This window comes from Malurus melanocephalus, unplaced genomic scaffold (genome assembly GCF_030028575.1).
Source record: "Malurus melanocephalus ecotype Western Australia unplaced genomic scaffold, MMel_1.1 scaffold_58, whole genome shotgun sequence".
NCBI classification, from domain to species: Eukaryota; Metazoa; Chordata; class Aves; order Passeriformes; family Maluridae; genus Malurus; species Malurus melanocephalus.
The window spans coordinates 330,290-353,160 of NW_026623290.1; the positions used below are offsets into that span (position 1 = coordinate 330,290).

General features: G+C 45.7%; 1 protein-coding gene across 1 annotated transcript in view; it reads right to left on the reverse strand.

Annotated features, from left to right (window-relative positions):
- SLCO3A1 (solute carrier organic anion transporter family member 3A1) overlaps positions 1-22,871 on the reverse strand; it is a 130,546-nt gene that overhangs the window by 36,349 nt on the left and 71,326 nt on the right. The window contains exon 3 of the mRNA XM_057365811.1: positions 311-409. Coding sequence (XP_057221794.1) covers positions 311-409 — 99 coding nt within the window. The remainder of the gene's footprint in view (positions 1-310; positions 410-22,871) is intronic.

Sequence of the window (22,871 nt, forward strand, 5' to 3'; positions counted from 1 at the left end):
CCCCCAGATTCCTGCTCTGCACACAGCTCTCCTGGCACAACAATGCCACAGAGGAATTTCAAGGTGTCCTCTAAGATGGGCTGAARCTCATGTCACAGTAGAAAACCCACAGAAGGGATCAAATTTTAACCACTACAAAGCTGTTATTTATCAGGACAGAGGTGACACCTTTTGAATCCCATCTTAAACCCATGCAAGAAGCACTCAAGATAGAATGACAGACAGTTTCCTGCTTGTGAACATCAACATTTTTGTGCTACTGATACATATTCTGTGTATTTTATCTGAAACCAAACCTGGCCCTCCTTACTTGTGTCAATGAAGACAGCATCCACATAGATTTTGGTACAGAAGGAGCCCAAGATAAATCCACAGGCTGGTCCAAATACCAGCATCGTAAACAGGATCCCTGCAAGGAGAGAGAAAAGAGCARGTTAGTCCCAGGCTCTGGTTCTTCACTGCAAGTTGTTCTGCTTGACTCCTGTAAGATGGTATTACCTTACTGATGGCAAATAAATAGGGATAGCCTGTGTGGTCAAGGAGAACCCAAAATGTGCTTTGCTTTTCCACATCTCCTCAGGAARATGCACAGATGGAGGTGTGAAAAGGCTGAAGGGTTTCAGTGGACATGTGCTGTGTTTGGGTCAGCTGGCTGCTCTGGAAGATGTCTTACTCAACTGCTCAAGGTAAGGCAGAGCTGCCTTCTCCCCATGGGCAAGTCTGTCATTGTCACCTCCAGCTAAATTCCTGCTAGACAGAGTTTTCAGACGTTAGGGACAGCAAATCTATGAAATGAGCGTTGTCACAGRCTGCTAGGTAAATTTAGTCCCTTTACAGAAGTAAAAACACTTTTCCAAATCCATGAAGCCCTTCTCCCACGGCAAATATTCATCAAGGTGTGTGGATCTTCCAGCCTCTCACAACKGCTTGTTCTTTCTGCAAAACCCGCATGAAATTGCCAGTGTGAGCTAGGAAAATGCCAGGAGAAGAGCTATTATGAGTAAATTACTTATTTGTTTCAATACAGTGTTTAGAAGCATTTATTTTCACTCCCATTTTGGCCCCAAAACAGGAACGCTGCAGGCACAGCGCCAGCTCTCAATTATCCAGGGCAGAAAGGCGGGGGGACAMGAGGATAATCCAGAAAAAGAAGCAGCAAAGACAACACAAAGCTTTTGTAAATAGGACAATAAGAACATATTTGGTACCTTTACACATTTGGGATAACAGTAACATTTGGGAAAAGCAACAGAGTCCCCCGTGGACCCTTGTAAATGGCTTTCTGAAGGAAGCAGGGGCGGTCTGGGCAGTGTGGAGCAGAGCAAGAGCCTGCTTCTTCCCTCTGGGGCATTTCTGATGGACACATGGCTGGTGAGGGGGGCACCTGGGCAGAGATGTGCCAGCCTGTGCCAGCACCAGCCTYGGTGTCCCTGCATTTCAGCAATGTCCCGTGAAGGAGTTTATTTGCATCTGGGGGCTTTGCTCGCTCTCCCAATCTCTCTGGGGGTGTTGCCTGGCATCTCAGTGCATTCGTAATGCACTTCATCACAGCTRTCTCAGCCCTCAAGTTCCTTATGTGGAAACTTTTAATTCCCAAGTTCCCTCTCTGTGCATTTCTCAGGAGCTGGAGAAATTATCAGAGCTGCTGAAAAATTCCCCGACCGCCGTCCCAGTGCAAAGCAAACCACACCGCCATCAGCATAGCCAAGCAGAATAAACTGGTATGGCCAGAAGCAACTTCACCTTCGTTTTTAACATGCAGGGTGCAGACTAATTCCTCCAGGCTGGTGGCACTGGGACTTGGCTGATCAATAACCAGGGACAAGGCAGAGGTGCCTYCAGCCAGCTGCTCACACAGAAATTYGGAGAATTAACGCCTTGGTGGCTCTCACCTACAGCAGCACGAGGGACAAACTAAGGTGGTGAGAAGTGAAAAGTACCACATTGTCTGAGCTGCAGTGAGGAGTCACTGCTGCCAGGGCAGCAGCCAGCCCTGCCCTGTCTCAGCCAAGCTCAAAGCTGCAGCAATGTGATGTCCATGTCACAAGTGGACCATCTCCCCTCCTGCAGGCACCTTGYCCTGAGGTTTTGGGTTTGTGACCCATGATCCAGCAGTAAATTGGGGAATTGGTGCTCATTGAGCCACCTGATCTGCTCAGGAAGGAGCTGTGCCTTGCTCCTTTGGGGATCCACAAAGCCTCACTGGGACATCCCCATTACCCACAGAAGAACTTCACGGGATGTGAAATGATGGAAGAGACAACCTGGGAGAGCAGAGACAAAAGGATTTCTCCTCCCACAACACCTCAGCCCCATCTCCCCTCCTTCCCAGCCCTATCCAATTTCCAACAGCATTTTATAAAATATCCAGGCCACATTTATTTTTTGGTCACTAGATGGCATTAGCGTTTGTCATTCAGCCCGCAGTGCCATGTGCAGCAGGCTGGGTGACACTGCTGGGTGACACTGCTGGGTGACACTGCTGCTCATCCTGTCCCTGAAACACCATGGTGGCCCTGCAGTCCCACGGAGGTGGCACTGACACAGGGCACTCTTGTCACCCACGTTTCTCCCACATACACACTCAGGCTGTGCCCTTTCCCTGCYTGCTGCAGAAAATCACAGGTTTTAGGACAAACTGTTCTAGAACTGCTAAGTTTTTAGTCACAGAGTTTAAAGAGACAGCATTTAGCAGAGATTGCCATGGCTACTCCTGTGATGAATGAGACAACATTCAAATACCTTTGTAAACTGAACATTAATTATGGATTTCTATGTAATTATGGCCAAGCACATAAAGACACTCTGGGCCCCACATCATTTGGGACAATGACAAATGGAGCTACTCAGGCACAAGGACAAGGGACAATTCTATCCTCTAGGAAACAGCTTTGGATAAACCATTGTTGGGCTGAGGAGGGATGGAAATTTGTCCTGTGATGATCACCAAACCAGAGTTGTCTGATCACATGTATACAGGMAAAACCAGAGAAGTGGTGCGTGATTCATGGAGCAAAGAGTGAGACATAGAACATGCAAAAAGATCATTTTTCCTTCAGTGAAACCGGACAGGAAGAATTTCCCCCTTTTCCCAAAGCATCATAGAGCAGGGAGCTGTGCCTGGTGATCCAGCAGCAGCAGGGGGATGCTTGCAGAGACAATTAGCTCAGAAAARGGCAAAACATGGAGAAAGCTGTGGCCAGTGCAGGTACAGGTGACAGATGAACACTGCTCCTTCTCACACTATCACATCTCAAAAGCACTGTGTCAGAAACAAGCCCTGTCCTCAGTTATTAAACACCACATTTCATATCCTGGTGGCTGCAGGAAGGCACGATTTACTCTGCAATGTCTCACTAGAGGGCAATGTGGGATAGAGCAGCCACTGGAACACCTATCTAACATCTTACAAAAGCTATKAAATCATTATTCACCTCTAGGCTAGCTTTAAAAAAACCCATGTTAATTGTGTTTTTTTTCTTTTTCTGTAGTTTGTCCTAAAATCAAGAAAACAACTGGTTCACCCCATGCCCTTTTTATCTTTTTTCTGAGACTCCAACAAAATCCTACGGCTGCAATAATAGTATTTTACACTTTAATTCACAAATTAAGCAGATTGTGGAAAAAACCCAAGGCATGGGCTGTCACAATGGATAGTCCAGGGTCTGTACAGAGCAGGACCAGGCTCAGGGATCAGTGGAGCATGCTGCTGGGCACAAGAAGCAGCCTATTAAGCAACTGGGATAGCGCCTGTGGTTGAATATTTACACAAAATTGAGGACTCAAGGGGAAATTAGGCAAGTTAGAATTAGCTAAAGACATCCTTCCTCTTTTGAGAAATCCTGCACAAGTGCTGCCACCCCCGTTATTAGGAGAACACTTGCCACATCACCCACCTCGTCATGAAACCACAAAGCTGCTGCTCAATAGAGGARGARTCTTGCAAAAGCCCTTTTCTCAGTRCTGGGGCTGCTGCTAAGGATTAAGATGTGCTAAATAATTTGTGGCTAGCTTTAACACCACTTGCTTGGTCTCTTCCCATGCTTCCCTCTGACTTTTAGATCAGCCTGATGTGATAGAGGMCCAGGAGCTGATACCAGAAGCAAACAGATCAAAGGTCCAAGCCTGGCTCCACCAGGCTCTTRGGAAACTTTCACTGATGCCAATAAAACCAGTGACCAATACAGGTACTGAAATTTTATGGTATTTTCATTTTTAATTTCAAGAGTTATTCTTCAAATTCTTACTAAATTATGGCAATCTTAGAAATATTCCAGAGATGCAAATTAAAAAACAAACCAACTCTACCTTGGGACAATTCAAACATTTTGTTTGGCAACTCTCAAATACTTCCTTTCAGTCCGTGTCCTTTTAGAGCCACAATTATATTTTAGTTTGAAAACAGCTAATGGTTTTCAGTTTACTTGCTCTACCCCCTTCAGCAGTCTCCCTGCCTCYCAAAAAGACAAGGAAAAAAAAGCAGCAAGCCAAGGTTACGCTGAGAAATCAGCAATATTTCCCTCCCCATCTTTTCAAATGGAACAATTTGCCCAATCCTACTTTGTCCTGTCAAGTAACATTTTCCAGGGGCTGAGGAAAGGATTAGGACAGGGGGTAGTATTAGGTCTGACATTTTGTGATGAGATTTTATCACTAGTGAGGCTCAGGACTGCTCATGCAGTTTCCCATTAGAGCAAAGGGAAGGAGCAGCAGGTACCACATCTGTGGAGTGATGGTGGCACAGAGATGCTCAGGGAGTCGTGCAAAGTGCACACGGAACCAGACTGCAAAGGCAGGGCTGTGAATGTCAGTATTTCAGTATTTCAGCAATGAAGAGCTGTCCCTTGGTGTTCCAAGCTGCTTTCCAGCAGCAACAAGATCCTGGAACATGAGCAAACTTGTGCTGTTCGCAGGGTGAGACAGGTGAAGCATCAACTCAATCCCTGTGATGAATTAACTGGGGACACAACTCCCAGGAGAAACCCTCCTGGCTGGAAATAAAGCATCGAGAGAGGCACTGCAAGGCTTTCAGTGTCACCAAGGTGCAGTGAGGAGGCATCTCAGGTACAGCTCACTGAACAACAGGAGAGAGCAGGTTCAGCTCAGCCACGGGCTCAGGGAAAAAAAAAAAAAAAAACAAAACCAAACATGTGGGCAGCAAAGAACACAGAGTCATTTCGCTTCAAACCTCACCAAGGGCTGAGGACGTGAGGGAGTTTATTTTGGAGAGCTGCCAAAACACGCCAGGCAAAGGTGGAGCTGGGTAGGTGAGACAGAAGGAAAAGCAGCATCTCCCAGAGCAGGGCTGCTATCAGAGCAGGAACCATCAGCACTGACTCACTCACACAAACTCCCAGCCATGGGCAAACCCCTGGTGCAGCACARGATCCTGCTTTGGTCTGTCTGCAGGGTTTCCTTTGAGGCAGGCTGCTCCTRCCTTGGTATTTCCATGAAATTAAAGTGTAGGAGATTATTCCTAAGGAGCAGCACACCTTTAGCAAACCATGTGGTCAGAGAAACACCTCCTCCCCTTTGTCCACCACCCCAAGGGACAGCTTTGGTGGGCAAAAAGCTGATCAGCCTGGGCAATGTGGGATGCTGTCCTTGCACCAAGTATCCATATCCCTGTGGAGGAAGGGATCAGGGACCTAAATGTGATCTCTGTCAGCAGCTGGGTGGCTCAGTGACCATCACAAAACACCGATATTGGGGTGTGTAAGGGGAGGCCAGAGCACACAACCCTCCTGTGCCATGGTCCTGCTGTGGTCATAGGACAGCACCTGACCAGGAACATCACCCCCAGCCCCCTGCCCGTGCAGGAGCAAGGTCTGTCTAAAAGCACAAAGGGAACTGCCTTTGCAAAGCACGAGATAATCTCCAAACCCTGCTTGTCCCACATTTGCCGCTGCGTGGAGGAGCGGGCAGGCCAATGTAAAGGGATTACTGGAATATTGTAATTCATGTGCTCCGTGACCTGTCCTTAAAGAGACACCAGCCCAGCACAGGGGGGGAGCCCAGGGCACCCTGGCACAGGATGGGGGTGCTGCATCCTCTGCACACCAGGCAGGGGCTCTCAAGGGCTTGGGACAAAAGATTCCACACTCACACCTGGCAGACAAAGCTCAGCATTCCACTTGGCTTTCTCTGACTTCTATCAGTTGGTGTAACCTCAAAAATGCACAGTAAGGGCAGAGGGAGGCTGTTTGCTGCCCAGATGGCTTCTTCCCATGGCAAAACCTGCCAGAGTGACCCAGGGCACTGCCCATCCTCCCTGGCAGACAGCGTGCCCACAGGAGTGCAGGGATGTCTGCACTCCTGCTCAGCCCTTCATCTCTCATTCCCAGCTTTCTTCATTAGCCAAGRAATGACATAATTTTTCCTGCCACTCAGCTCCCTGTGTACACAAGCAGCTGCCCATCATCCCCTCCTGCTCCCCTCTGGCTCCTGCTCACACTGGCTGTAGGAAAGGTGAAGAGGCGGTGTTGGACCGGCGACGTGTTTTGATTTATTCTGCTTCTCCACTGCAACCACTGAGGCGAAGGGAATGTTCAAACAGTCTGGACAGATGTTTGCAGGAGCCTGCAGCTGTCAATTAATGAGGAACAACTTTGGGATAATTCACTTTGATGTTTATCATGGTTCTGATGAGGATCAAAGCAGTTCCAGCCCTGTTGGTGTGAGGTGGGGAGGACTGAGGAGRTTGGGGGTTCATCCCACCTGCACAGTAGCACACAGATTATTTATTAGTTTTGCCTTCAGGAGCTCAACACCAGCAGACTCCTCAGTCATCTATTTAGCGTGGCTCAAGTGATGCCAAAGCCAGGGACAGATGTCCTGGCACYCCCAAAGCAGTGAAAGCTGAAATCCCTGCTCTGCCATCACCTTCCCATGGACCTTTCACTGCATCTCGTTACTTTTCCACCTTTTAACAAAAGCCAGTCCCTCCTTGTGATGTGCTGCAAGATGCACAAATACCACACAGTGCTTTAGTTATCAGGGACACAAAATGTGTTAGAACAACCTGAGTTTTAGTTCTGAGCTCCTCACATTGATTCCACTGTTATTACAGCTCACTGCCTGCATCTGTGTGTGCACCACAACACCTGGAGACAGATTGGACAGCACTGTCCCAAGACATCCTGCTCCTCACTGACAGACAGACAGACTTGCAGCTGCTTTTGGGCCAGTGGAGCAGCTCCAGAAAGACTGCAAAAAAAAGTGCTGGATTGAATCTGACTCGCCCTTTTTCCCTGTGACCACTTGTGATGGGAGGGCCACATAGGGGGTTTAGTATTTGACTGCCCTTGTCTTCAGCTAGGGGAAGAAATTGTTGCAGAGTTTGAAATCAGGCAGCCYTGAACATCTCCCATGCTCCCCTCTTCTCTCATCAAACCTTTCCATCAATATACCAAATCATTGTCAGCAGCCTGTGAAATCACCTCTTGCTCCATGAAGATCTGGGGGTTTAATGCAACCATTGCATGGAAATGCTGCAAAATAACGTATTTATTCCMATGTTTAATAAGACTTAATGTTGAGGAGTTTCTTTTCCTTATCAAGAGGCAATAAAAACATGCACCTATTCTACAGATAAAACAAACTTRTAATTTGATTCTTCCGGGGCTGTAGAGAAAGCCCATGGCAGTGAACCCCCTCCTGCCTGCTGGAAAAGAGTATTTCACTACTTCAGCACAGTTTTTGTTCTAGCCTATATTTAACATTCAGATGTTAATCCCTAAAGAGGTTGCTCATTCTTGGCAGTACTTTACATGGAGGTTTCTCCCCAGACTATCGAGGCCCCTTTAAATATTGATTTCCATCAGAATTCAGGATTTCTCTAAGGAAATGTCTGCTAACTTGGAGTTGAAATCTATTTTCTATAAGCAGGTATTTTGCCTGGTGAGCCACCACGCATTTTCAATTATTACCAAGCCTTAGGTTTGTTTTATCAGCAAATCCCTGTCCACAGCACTATCAAGGCTACAGGTGAAAGGATCAATGTTATACCAACATCTGACAATCCCAGGGGATCCTGATGCACATKGAATATTTGTGGAGTGCACAGAAAGGGACTGGACTTCAGCATTAGGAGCAGAAGCTCAGCATCCAGCCCTGAATTTTCCATAATGACTTAGGTACACTTGTGGCACACTCGTTAGCTGATTTGTGCCCTCATCCTGATGAGCACAAAAATAAGGAAAACTCAAGAAAAACAAAGCCAACACTCCTCACAAAACAAAATACAACGAACCCCAAATCAACCAAAACCCCAGCCCACAGCCCTATGTCTATTGGATTTTAGGTCCCTCCTTTATCCAGCTGCTGAAACAGGATCACCAAAAAGATGGCAGAGAAACAAATCACACAGTGAGAAAAGCTCCATAACAGACAAAACTGCGWTTGCAAGCGAAACAAAAATTAAAGCAGCCAATCTGTGAGCTCTGCTAGGTAAACTGTGAGGATGTGCTCACTACAGAAATCCTGGGATTAATTTGGTCGCACCAGTTTACCTTGGGAACAAACTGTTCCCACTCCAGCTTTTTTCCCCTGGTATCCCTGTGCCCTCCCAGGCAGCTGAGGCACCTCGGGCTGCATTTCCCTCCTTGCTGCTGGGAARCTGGAGAAGAAATTTGTTTATGCTAATCAATCCCTGGCACCAGTCACACGAGAGCTAATCCACTGGCAATCTCCATCAGTCTCTGCATATTTAACCAAAGCAGCGAACACTCACCGAGGATTATGAACGCAGTGGCGTTGTTGYAGCAGTGTTTTTCTACTTAAGCTGCAATCACTCTGCTGCCCTGCCTCCTCATATTTACACACACTCTACCCACAAACAGTGTGCAGAGTCACGTCAGTGCATTCAAACCTCCTGGTCAGACACTGCCTACAAAAACACACGCACCACAAGGTGATTTAACACATCTCCCTGCACCCAATGCTGTCTGCATCCTCTTAAAAAATCCTCAWCTTCATGCTGGTTACTTCTATAAACCAGCATGCCTTAAGATAGGCACATTGCTTAATCCTCACAAAGATTTGTCTCCTTCTGCAAAGGTTTTACAGGTAGTTTGGACACGCATTGCAAGAGATTAGAGACTSAGGCTGGGTTAGGAGAAGTCTGGAAAAAGCAGCTTAATAGTCAATTTTTCTGCCACTTTCTGCAAAAAGGAAACAAAGGAACAAAATGTGAAGCCATGTCCTGTCCAGTCAGGTGTGCCACAAAAAGCTGATGCTGAGCAATCCCTGAAGAATAAGTACAAGGCACTCGTTCCACCTACCCTGCTGGCTCAAATTCCTGTCCCTGAAAATTCTTGTTATCACATCAGAAGAAGTCAGCTCAGTGCAAGAAGTGGGTACAAGCACGTTCCTAACTATAGCGTGCAAATCCAGGGCAGGCTATTCACACCCCGACACACGAGCCACACGTTCCACACCTTCAGCACACGGTGCAAACACACCAGCCACGGCCGTGGGCTCCAACCAGCAATTTCCACCTTGCAAGCACTTTTTCCCTGCTTTAATTACCTTGGGAGGCAGCCACTGAGGAGGCTGTGGAAGAAAAAAAGCTCCACGGTTGAGTGGGGTTTTTGAAGGGCTGGAGTTGCACGCCCAGCCGCTAAACACCAGCACCTATTTCACCAAATCTGCAACACCTCTGTAGCTACAAACGGGCAAATTTCCTGGTGTTATTTCCCAGCAATTGTGCCAGCTGTAGGTTTGTATGGAAATATACTTTTAGGACATTTTTCTCTTTTTCCCTAGGACTGCGACTGTGAGTTTGCTGGCTGATGTGCCCTTCAATACTGGGTGGTTTTGATCCTGCAGGGTAGTGTAGGGATTCATTAAAGATCTACCCAAAATTCTTCACAGCCCTCTCTCCCCCACCTGTGAGCATAACCTGTGTTTGCTCAACACACATGAGCCCTTTTTGAGGCTCTTGCACATTTTAGCCTCCATCACTTGAATTCTGCACCAATCAGCACYTCCTGATACTCTAAAATACACTAGGGAAAAAATCCCAACAGCTTATACTACTGAGAGTACAATGAGCTATTCACACATACAATTCTCAGAGCCTGCAAAATGTGAATTTTGGCATTTGGAGGTTGGTGCAACACCACCTTCCCTTTTTAAAAATTTATTTATTTATTTTCAGCTATGTACTGAATTCAGCACAGACACAACACGTTCTTCTGAGGAAAAAGCTGCCAGAACTGCCTCCCTCTCTCTCTAACCTCAGTATCGGGGGTATCCCTTTGCATCCCACATACCTTAAATGAGAACACGTTCAACTGAGGTTTTATTTCAATATAGACAGCTTGCTGCTTTTTTCTAAGCAATGATGAGTCAGGAAGAAAAGTTCAGCTCTGTTTCYTCCCTACTGGACCTCCTACATGTCTGTCTCACCATTTGAAAAACTCTTCCCTGCAAAATTCCCCACTGCTCCTTCCCACCTCTCACCTGACCGCAGCAGAGGGTCACTGCTGMATTTCTAATCTTTTTCATGCCTCTAGAAGTGTTTGCTGTTTCTTTCTGGTGCTGACAGCACCCGGGTTTTCACAACCTTCCTTTCCTCTTAGCATCATCCAGAGAGGGATTTTCCAGGGTGAGAGGACACAGACTCACCCAGTCAGGTATGGTGCTGGACACCCCACAGCTCCCCAAATTCCCCTCTAGTCCCAGCTGATCAAACTGCTGGACATACATCCGTGAGTAGTTCTCCATCCCAAACACAGCACCTGCCACAGATTGCTCTGAACAATGGGTGAAAAGTTTGTATTCCTGCTATTCAGGCATTTCTGTGCCAAGGAAACCCTCCCACTGCCCCACGTCACCCCTGCTCCGGTGCTTCCAGCTCAGCTGACGGCTCCCTGGGAACATAAGCAATTCTAATTTATTTTTCTCTTTTTGTTYCAGGTTTTTTCAAAAGGCCTGGGAGGAAAAAACCCAGAACAATTAAAGAGCAATGCAATATATGCTTTGTTCATCTGTCAAGGAAAGCAAGAAGAAAAGARTGTCCAAAAAAGCAACAGTTCCCTAAGAACTGCCTGGGCAGCTCCTGCCCTCCTAAGAGCCATCAGCAAAACTTTCACTTTTAGCAGGAGCACCTTTCACACATTTTGAGATGTCTCTTCTTTGTTCATCTGCTGCACAGGTRATGTGGAGGATGACTCAGAGGGAACTGGTGCTGGGTAAGCCTATCCTAAATTTCTGAAGCAAGGAGAGGCCTGGGAATCACCGATGACGCCAGGCAGGCTGCTGGGAACCCAGTGCTGATAACASTTATCTGCACCAACCATTTAGGAAAGCGCTGTGCTTTCCTCTCTGCACAACAGATTTAATCTGCTCTGGTAATGGCTGAGCTGCCAGGAAGGAAAGGAAATTAAAAACAAAACTTGTGTTGCTCCGCTTCCTCATATTGCGAGTGCCATCAGAAAAATGCATTTGCTCCCGACAATGGTCATTCTTTGCCCTGACCCAAATCTCACTGAGGTTTAGGGGAATTCTTCCACTGATCTTAACTGGCTTTGGATCAAATCCACCACAGTTTGCTTCTTACAGCAGATAAATATTTGTTCTTACAGGCATTTAGGGTGCTGGTCTGAGACCTGCCAGACTTGGTTTGAAACAGGTATCTTGCATGTCCTTCCCACCCATCTCGTCCCTTCGAGGTCCCTCACTGCAGAGGCTGCTCAGCCCTTGGCCATGCACAGTTACAGCTCCATCTGCTTCCTTTGGACAGTGACAGGAGTGTGCCAAGGTGTCCTAAAAGCCTTCACAAGGATCACTGTGGGGAATGTGGGGTTGGGGCTGTARCTGTGCTTTGCTTCATGGAAATGCTACTTCTCAACAGCTGTATGTAAACTTCTCAGCAAGACAAATTTGGGAAGTCTAAATATGTGATATTTATGGGTGGGACAGCGCCATGCTCCCATAAAAGCTTCCAGAAAAGGCAACGGGGGTGATCCAGTTTGACACCCCCTTGCAAACATCCCCCCCCAAACCCCAATCATGTGTGGAATTCTGAGGGATGCCAGATGCCAGTCTGTTCKGGGGGATGGGGAGGCTGGCTGGATGCAGGATAATCCCCCAATCTAAGATTACTGCCAGTGTAATTGTTTAGCAGCCGCTTGCACTGTCAGCACAAACCCTGGAGACTGCATGCAGAGGACGATGCTCCTGAGAGAGTGTTATTCAGCATTTCATCCCCAGAGCACAGCCTGCCCTCCACTTGCCAAAACTCCAGGCCACATGGGTGTTTTCCTGAGGKTTTTTTACAAAGTCAGAAGCCGTGGGGAGCTGCCAGCCTCTCCAGCTCTGCTTTCAKAAGAATGTTTTCTTTTTGTGCCGAGCAGGACCCTGTCCCTGAAGAGTCTCTTTCTGCCCAGGGGAGAGAACAGCTGCTGCTATCATTATGGCCTTGTCTCCCTTAATTAAACAGCCACAGCTGAAAGATGAAACAAAGCCCTTTTGCAGCCCTCCAGAAAGGGCTGGATGGAGGCTCTGGGAGAAGACAGCAATTCTCCCACAGTAGACCTGGAATTGCCTTTGAAGTTGGGAAGTGAACTAAAAGCACCTGGATATCCCATTTGAAATAATTCACAACAGAATACTCCAGTTAAGGGTGTTTATTGGGGCCACGCTTGCCTTAGGGAAGAACCCTAACTGTCCAGGTAGGATGAGCACAGGAAGGTCCATGATGGATTCTTATTATTGAAACAGATGGTTCAAAATTGTTCCTATKACTCCTCAGTGACCTTTCAGGGGCTGGTCTGACTCTGCAAGGTCACTCTTYTGGGGGTAATGGCTTTAATGATAAATACCCAGCTTCCACTTTGTTCAGAGATGTCCACCTCTGACTTTGCTACTTTTTGATGGGTTTTACATTTTTTATATTTTCAAGAAAGTGGAGGTATGGATTTGTTCTGCTCTTTGAAATTTTTTTGTTGGCTTGGTTTAAAAAAAGTAAATAAAAATCAAGTTTTAATTTTTCGATTAATACAAATCTCTGAATTCCCAAATCTTTGGCTTCAAGTGGCTTCTGTTTGTCAGCATCCCTTCATCCTGGTTAGACAAAAACAGKGTTGCAACCAACCAATGGCAAACATCTCTGAGTAGTATTTCAAGAGTCATTTCGGTGCTGTCACACCTTCTCATCTCCAGCGTGGCTCTATTAATGAACTCATAGTGACTCTCCCATTTCCCTGTTTATTACCCACCCTTCCTGCRAGCACCTCCTGGAAGGTGTTAACCCCTTAAGACTGCACAGGCAAATAAACTGTTCAGAAAATGAAAGCAGTTTCAGAGAACCACGMTATTCTGGCTGAACCTGAGCTGGACTCAGAGGTTCACAGAGTTTGTTACAACCCACATGCTGCAAGTGCTGCCAGCTGAACTGCCAGTGCTGCCATTCCCAAACCCAATCCTGTGAAGCAATCCAAGTTAAGATACTCATACTCTCAAAATAATCCAGCTAAAAAGAACCTTACAGGGAGGAATCTTAGAGAGTCTGTGACAGGAAGCTGGAAACRGCGATTTCCAAACCAGCAAAGAGAGCTGCCTCTTTTATCGTCATTTCACAAGGTTTATCTTCATTGCAAAATTCTGGTAAGCTGAATTGGTCAGAAAGCCTTTGCTGGACCGGTGAGCCACTGGAAAAATGCAGCAGATGAAGCCAGGAAGCTTTATGAGACTGTGACTGCTTTAGTCACAAACTTTAGTTTCTGGGAAGGTGAGAAAGAAAAGGCAGGATGTCGAAAATTCTGCTCGGAAATTCACAATGGATGCTGTTGTGACAATGTGGGGAACAGAGGACACKGATTTCTACCTGGCYCAAAGAAATCCTTTATTCACACAAAGCTGTGCTTCTTTGTACTTTCAATTTTCCCAGGCTAAGCACCCAYTGGCTGTTTGCTCTGCAAGGGCATCACCMACAAATTGACTTATCCAATCTCATGAATGGGTAGGCGGTGGTCTATAGGTTCTGTTAATCAATCACAGCTTGAAACACAAGGCAAGGCCATGTCAATCACACAGGCTGCTCCCTGGTCACACAGGCAAACAAAAAGACCCCAAAAACCAAACAAATAAAAAATGGGGGAAAAAAAATTCCAACAAAACCCTGCTCCACAAGGCTTTCCCTTCACCCCAACATCACGCCGWTATTTCGAGGGTTGACAAACCACCGTCACTTCCACAAGATAGATTTTCAGAGCGCGTGACACGGATCCAAATTAAAAAAACCAAAGAGTTAACAAAAACACCCATCTCTCAAACATTTTGTTCTCAAAACATTCCGGGTGGAAAATGTGGAATTTTGGCCCATCTGCTGGCAGGCAGAGGACRGCAGAGCTGTTCCACGCTGAGCCACCGCTCCCAGCGGGACGAGCTTGGCCGGCCCCCACAAACTGCCACATGTTTCAGCTGGTGTGGCTTTGGACCATGATCCACTTTCATTATTTTTGGCAGAGTTCGTCGCATTCTTTTGGACAGTAATTACATTTTCCAGGGCAGGCTTTCTGCCAGAGCTCGAAACGATGACCAACAGGCCCTTTCTAACCACCTGCTACGATTCCAGCCTTGATTAGTTATTAATGTGCTGTGGAAACCCATTGCAAGAGCCACTCTTTCTGGCTATGTTACCAGGAAAATACCCTATGCAAGACCAAAATTTAGAAGGTCTGAAACCACAGACATTTTGCAGAATGGTACATGAGCAGGGACCGATTTGTAAATCAGGACCTGCCTTGTCCCCACATCTCCTGGGATGCGAGCAACCCAATGCCAATGATACCTAAAATTAGAAAGAAAACTTATGGYAAAAATCTGGGCTCTTTTTCATCCAACAAATATCAAGCTCCCATTTTCTTCTTGTGCTTTAGCTGGCACTGGGGAATGGGAAAATTGAAAGCATTGGGTTTCTGCAGGTGTATGGGCACTTTCTGACYGCCTCCACCCAACAAACGCCAGCTATGGGCTCACTCGCAAAGAGCAGAGGTTTTAAACTCACAAAATTCTTATGACTGCCTGGAGTAGCTCTGTGCTAGCTCCAAAGTAGCAACAGCCCAGCCACAAATGCTGTCTGTATTTATAGGTATTGTAGATGCTGATTATGGGGTGTCACAGAGAGATCTCAAAGCGCAGAAGTTTGTCTGTGGGTTGGTAGGATGCAGCAAGTTCACTCTGGCAGGAAAACAGARTCCAAAGAAAACCTCTCATTTCCTCCACCTTTTAATTTCTACCCTCTGATTTTTACCATCTCCTTGTTTCCAAAAAAAGAAATGATGTCTCAGTGGCACATGGGGATCAAACCTTGCATGAAGACAAGTCACATTGTCTCCTGCTGAAAGGAAGTAAGAGGCTCCTGTCACTGCATATCACACACTTCAGGTATTTCCTTCATTAAACCACAGGGGACAGAGAACTGAGACACCAAGAGGCTAAGGCATATGACCAAGGGCTTTAGGGAATGACGATCCTCATCTTGCACCTCTTTTCTGCAGAGCTGCTGTGCAGAAACGCCGAGATTCCACATGAGAGACTAAAATCTGCCCTGATGGATCCCTTCTCGCAGTTTGTGCAGTCACCCATTGAAGTGTGTGTCCTTCTCCTTTTAATTATCAAGTCTTAATTTTATTTTCACTCATCGAGCACAGAAACAAGTCAAGGGCTTGGCACACATCACAGGCACAAAGGACACAGGTGCCTGGCACCTTCTCAAAGCAGCAGTCCCAAAGTGAGTAATCACAATTACACTCAACAGGAATCTCTATTCTCTACAGGTACCAAATTTTAAAGGAAACACGACCAGTAACATTGCTGATGTCCTGCATAGCAGCTAAAACTCAAGAAAAAAACACATTAGTCCTGATTTAGGCCCACTTAAATGGCAGATTTCTTTGTGGATTTGGTTATGAGYACACATTGTCCAGGGTGTATCGAACTCCCTGACAACTCTTTCACTCCTTCAAAGGCATCAGGGTATCTCCAGCCAGGCTTTCCATGGCATCCTCCCAGCCTCTMAAGCTGCCAGGGCTGGTTTGCAGCTTCCCTGAGTAGATCTCAATAAAGCCACCCACAGGACCTCGGTAAAAATTAATGTGAAACTCTGCCGTATGTCACCAAATCTGCACCCCGCAGGGGATACAGGAAAAATACAAACTGAGCTTTGTAGCAAAGCATCACCAATGAAATGGCCATCTCAGGGSAGCATTCCACCTTCACTTTCACTCTGTTCTTTTACTGTCTCCCAGAGGTTTTGATTAATAAGCTACCACTGTGTTTATAAAGATCCAGAGTAGACTCACAGAAGGCACTCTRTATTAATTGTGATGATTTCAGCTTTGCAAAGCAGCCATATGTCTGCCAGAAAGAGCCGTGCTTTGTCCCTGCCAGTGTAACCTGAACTGTGGGGAGGAGAAAGGGACTTGGTTTTTCACATGATCCAGGTTTTGTTCCTTTTCTCAACTCTAAAAGCATTTAAAGTTAATTCTTCTCATCACTTTTTTCCCCTTTACCTGATCAAATGCATGATTTCATAAGGAGATAAATATCTACAGACACCATGGAGGTTCCCCAGCGTACAAAGAGTGCTAAGAGAAGGAAAGCACACCACTCACATCTTTAGAGGCTTAGATTGCTCTGTGGAAAGTCTGGCAAAGTAGCACAGTAAAAAGAAAAGTTTTTTCCATCCTTGTGAAAATAATTCCTTTAGTCCAGTGTCGAGACACACCATCATCCCTTGTGATTTATTTTGCCAAAAGAAACATTCCCAAGACACTTCATGGAAATTATTGAAACATTGTATGTTGAAAAAGGGGAAAAATAGCTACCTCGAGTTTGTTTCATCTCARTATTACATTACATTAAAAAACCATTTTGCCTACACCCGAAACACATAATGTTGACAASTTCCTGTTGAATATTGGGATAAATTTGATGCAAAACACCTCAGTTTGAATGAACTGACCTTACAGATGTGAGAAGTGCCCAGCAGACACAACCCAGCAGTAAGGTGCAAGGATCACAAGGGAGTTTCTGATCTGGAAGTGACTTTTATGAACGTCCTTAAACATGAACRTTACAGCAGAAAGTTTTAATCACTGCACTTTGGCAAGACTATGCACAAGACTGTGGCAGAGCATTTGTTTAAAGGGAATTACCCAGGCACTGAAGTCATAGAGTKTTTTCATCTCCAGTGACTAACTGAAGTCTTCAGGCAAATTATTACACCTATCCACTTAGGAAAGATAGAGATTTTCCTTGACACTGAATGACCATTAAGCATGTAATACTAACAAGGGCAGCAGCTATTCAGAATGGAAATTGCAGTGTGTGCCACAAAGCACAGTAGGAAATAGGAAATTTTTACACTCTAAATAGGTTAGAGTACATCTAGGACTTCAGAAAGTGTATCACTGCTCTGCAGTATTATGGCCAAACTCTTGGATCACAGTAACTTTATCACCACAGTCAGTGTAGGACTGACTGCTCTTCCTGCCTTTTGCAAGGGGATTATTTTTAGGTGGCCAGATGTACAATTTTAGTATACAGAACTGAGCATTCATGCTCATAGCTAATACCAAACTAGTGAACAAGGGGAGAAAACCAAGACAGGTAAAAAATGTACTTAATGCTGCTTGTGAAAACCACTGTCCCTTTCATAGCAACTGTAACACAAAAAGAGGTGCTGACTGACACTGTCTGAAATTCTAAAACCCTTCTGGGGACACAGAAATCTATAATTCTGTTTATAAAGGACCCTGCATCCATCCTGAAGTGACASCACTACAAGGCACTGCTGCAAACAGTGTGTTTAATGGTGCCTTTTRATTGCTCTCTAGCACTGATCCTGCTTTCTGCATGCTGGTGGATAATAAACGTGAACAGAGCCCTGACCCCAAACCACCACTTTGTGCCACTCCTCCTCCTCCACAGCACTTGTGGYCCTGTCACAGCAAGAAAAGATGATGTGGAGGAAACCAGGTCACCTCTTGGTACACAGAGGAGACAGGCCGTTCCACAAACCTTTATAGCCCTTTAATTCTGGCACTTGAATTAACTCTGGGCTTGCACAGAAGTGCTGGAAGTTGAAAAGAGGCTTTAATTTGTTGGAAAGGGGAAAAATGAGCTTGATGAAAGCCACGGTGGACATCCCACATACGAGCACCTACAGCTCTCCTCACCTGCCCCTGAAAGAGGCACAGAAAGCCCATCCCTTTGCATGGGGGAGCTTGCTTTTGTTCCATTGTTCTCCCAGCTTTTGTCACAGCTGATCAYGACACCTGAAAAACCCCCCAGACTCAGCAACTGCACTTCCAAACCTCCTGGATGCTCACCCAGCACCTCCAGAAAAACACTCCCAGTGAGGGCTGCTTTTTCTACAACTTGCCAAAGGAGGAAGAGGCAACATTAGCATCACTAGCACAAGTATTAAGAGTATTCCTCCCTCATCTGCCTCTAGATCACATCTCAATTGTTTCCCTTGCCAGGGAAGTACCTGCACCACTCCCTACCTGATCACATGTGACTGTTCCTGAATTGGAAGCAAGCCAAAGGTTCCCAAACTTCTCCCTAATTCATATGCTGCACTACGGTCTGAATTTACTGCTCAGAAAGCAAACTGGGGAGGGGGGTGGAGGARAGAGGAAAAGTAGCAGGAGCAATCAGAAAAATCACATTTGTCACACACTAAAAATCTACCCTTTTCACTAACGAGTGCTTCTYTCTCCACAGAGGTTCTCAGACACATCTACATAAGAGGCTTGAGTGAGCTTAACTCTCTGGAATATGTGTCACACCAGACCCAAATCACAGCGCTGTGATGTCACGGCCAGCAGCAGCTCAATTCCCAAGACTTGCCTTTTTTGCACCAAAATAGCAGTTAAGCCTGAACAGGAAGTTCTGAAATATTCATAACGATGGAATTAGAGGTAACACTTAATCCTCATTACTCACTATTGGTATTTAGGCAGCATACTGTCTGGCTCGTGAATAATCCAGAGGCAGAAGGCAAAAGAAGTTAATATATGTGAACAGGGCACTGTCATTTCTGAAAAGTGACTCTGCTGCCTGTTGGCTCAGTGTAATCTTTGTGGGCAGAGGCAATGTAAATTCTTCTCCCTTTACCTGTCATTGTTAGAAAAATTAGAGCTGGCATGAATAAAGAACAGAGGAGACAGTTCCATCATATTCTGCTTCCAGCTACCTGGAGCMGTATTTACAGCGTACAAGTGGCATCGAAACTCTGCAGACTATTTAAGAACAGTTTGGTGGGTGGTTCTSCATGCCTGCATCACCAGGTCTGCCCCAGAGCTGCTCTAAAACTTAAGCCACAGATAAATATTCCCTCTCAAGTGCAGCCATGACCTCTTTTTTATTTATCACTCCTTTTGCTAGCAGTCAGAGCAGCTGGCTGAGCCGTCAGGGCAAAGGCATCCTAGCTCCTTCCAGTCAAGAGGAGCCAGATTAGCAAAGACCTGCTCATATGCTCAGTCACCTGGCTCATTTTGGTCTAGGGAAGGATCAGAGGAGCAACTCTGCCTGCTGGGATCAAGGGTCAGCATSTCCTAAATACCAGCGAGAGAAATAAACTGCAGCTGACACAGTAGAGGCTAGAAAGGTCACATCTCCGTGGCCTCTGTTTAGTAACAACACTCATTTCAGGGGCTGCACATTCCATAGTCCTTGATCTGAGATTATTTTGGAAAGAAAAAAAAAAAAAAAGGTCAAAATACTGCCTTCCTTTCCTCTGAGAGCAAAATATGTACCTCACTTTCCACTGCTGGCCAGCAGCCAAACTTTTTGGAGTCTCCCCAGTAGTCCATCACCAAACATCTCACACACCTTGGGTACCACCCTCCTGTCATCTTTGGCTGTGCTAAATCTTCCCTCTATTTCTACGAGGACATGAAAGCAGCAGCCAAGCTGATGTGCCCACAGCACACAGATTTCCTTCCCATTCAGCCATGGTTTCCTTCTCTCCTGGATGAAAGCTCTTGTTTCATCCCACTGCCATGACCAAGGCATCTCACTTCCACTCAACACATTAAAGCCCTTCAAGAATGGAGGCTGCTGCATTCTGATAAAGCCAGCAAGCACCAGGGTTTTGAGCAGAAGCTTTGAGTACACTGTCTAAGCCATCAGTGTGGTGAGGGAGAAGAAGGGGCATCCACAGAAGCTCTGTACCAATAAAAAAAAGAGCTAAAAATGGACTGTCAGCTAGTAAAGCCCTTCAAAGAACTGCAGGGAAAGCGCTTTTCCTTCTTATCCTCAGGAGCCTAAAGATTGGTGTTTCAGTGCTGCCACTGTAAATGAGGACATACTGGGTACCACCCTGTACTTCACAGGTTCTGCAAGTCATCTCAGCAATAGGGTGACAAAGACACAAGTTCAGGATATTGCCACCACAGACAGGACTGGGATAAAGTTTTGMCTAGAGCACAGTCACTCCAGCTGGCTTCCAGCCTGCCAGCACTCGTATCCCTGCACTTGCAGCCTGCCAAGGGTCAGAGAACTGATCTCCAAAGCAACTAAGTGATGAAAGTAAAACCTGATTCTCAGCCTGTGAGTCCTGGCTTGCATCAGGCAGGTTTAGAGGCACTTCAGCTACGTGTCACATTGCAGAGCAGCCTGTGTCCTGAAATGCCAGGTGATGTGGGTCAGTGCTCAGTGTCTCCAGTGTGACAGCGCTCTGGTGTGTGCAGAGGATGCTGCGAGGTAGCAGAGAAGGCAGAAAAGGAGATTCACTCATCAGCAGCATGCAAGAGTGTCAAACCGTCAGAGCCTGTCCTTTCCACCACTGATTCTGCCCTGTGGAGACAGAGATCTCTAAGTACAGAACAAAGCAGGATTTTCACCTCTGACATCACGRAATGAAAAAGAGCAAAAAGCCTGCTGCTTACTCACAGCTCCTCTGGGCTGTCCCTGTTGTGTGGGCAGCAAAAAGCTGATTGCAGATTGCTAACAGTAGTCGCCACTGCCATCTTCGAAATTGCCATTTGCAACTGATTAATTAATGCTGCCTGGGTACAGACTGTATTRTTAATTAAGCTAAGGGGGACTTTTCAAAAGCAATACTGATGAGTGCTACACTGTGCTGGAAGGGGCTGAACGTGGCTGTCTTTCCCCTCCTGAAACAGGGAAAACAAACAAACAAGTAAAGTATAGACCTGAACAAAACGGGTCCTGGTACATTTTTAAACAGATCACATTTGGTTAATTTCAAATAAATGCTATGCAATTTAATTTCCAGGGCTAAAGGCAAGAATAATGCAGCCCTGCTGTGTTGTCTTCATCTGTCTTCTAATAAACTGATTAGAGCCCAACACGTTAAAAGCCCTGTGCACCATTATCTATTATTCAGGTCCCTAAAAGATGTTAATTAACCCGCGTGTTGTGAGGAGCTCCATTGTAACACGTACAATAGGGAGCCACATGGCACAGTCAAAGCACGTGTTGCTTACTCGTTTTGACTTAATTACATGGGCAKGATGCCAGGGTGGTACTGGAAGAAAAAATACAGTATGGCAGAGGCAATGTCCAGACATACACGTCAGCTCATAGTTCATTATCAGGAAAAAACTCATATAAATCCACCTTTCTCTGTCCTTAGCAACAAAAAAAACCCATGTAGCTTAGTGAGAACTAGGTTACGTCAGGTAAATCTGCTATTAAACAAGACAAGTTTGGGTTCAAAACGCAGCGCTCAAAAAATCTGCAAAGGTTACTTAACTCAAGCTGTCCTTAAGTCCTTGTGTGTTCTAGGGAACCAAGTATCAGGGTCAGGTTATCCCATGTGTATTCATCACAGATCTCATTCTTTTCTGACACACATAGAAATTTGGAGAGAAAAAGCCAATTTGAGGTTCTCTTCCACTTGGCCTGTGGAATCAAAGATTTCTYTTTACCTGTTCAGCTCCTACTTTCTCTAATAGAAACGTCGAGCTGTCCCTGTGCTTCCTCTGAAGTCTGAGCAGGGCAGCCTTTAGAGATGGACCAYTGGACTGATGATGGCTTTGACCTCTCCTTTTTTAAAAATAAAAGGAAAAAACCAAACAGAAGAACTTGACAGTTGCTGAAGCAGATCAGCTTCAGCACACAGAAAGAACTGTGTGAAGGACAATATCACTTCAGAACACAGAAAGTTCTGATCCAAGGTTTAYTCTTCTGGCAGAACTGTGAACGTGGAGCAGGAAGGGAATGCACCACCACCAGGATTTTATTCTATTTTATGCAGACCCTTCTGCACATACACCCAGCAATTCCCACTGCTGACAGTGGCAGTATTTGTACAGTCAYCCCTTATCAATGCAGATGCCATTAATATGTCTGTGTCTATCAGTGTAAGTAATAGTGCAATGTTAATTGAATGGCTGAGTGTTCTTTTCATCACACATTAACACTGCTAAAAGTTATATAATTCAGTTCCCAGGGAACATTTTACCATACACCATAAACTATCACAAGAAAAAAGAAGGCCAAGACAAAGTAAACCAGCTCTTAGCAGCTTCTCCCCTCTTGGAGGGCTGTTATTTAATCAGCTTTTATTTCCACTATTTATCATGTGGAAGCAACTGTGCTGTTTCAGTGGCTGTGGCTTAAAATGTAATAAAATATGGTTGTGACACAACAATACCTGGATCCTTCAGCCAAACCCTGCATTTCAGTGTCAGGATGTACAAAATATTAATCATCTGATGCAGCTGCTGCTGCCTTTGTGAACAGAGCATATATTTCACTTCACCCTGGCACAGCTCCTCTCCTGAGGGCTTTTATTAAAAAGAGCCTGTGAGTTACTGAACCATTAAGGTTTCCAAGCCAGAAATTTGACCCAATATCCAGGTTCATAATGCTCTTGGAAAATATTT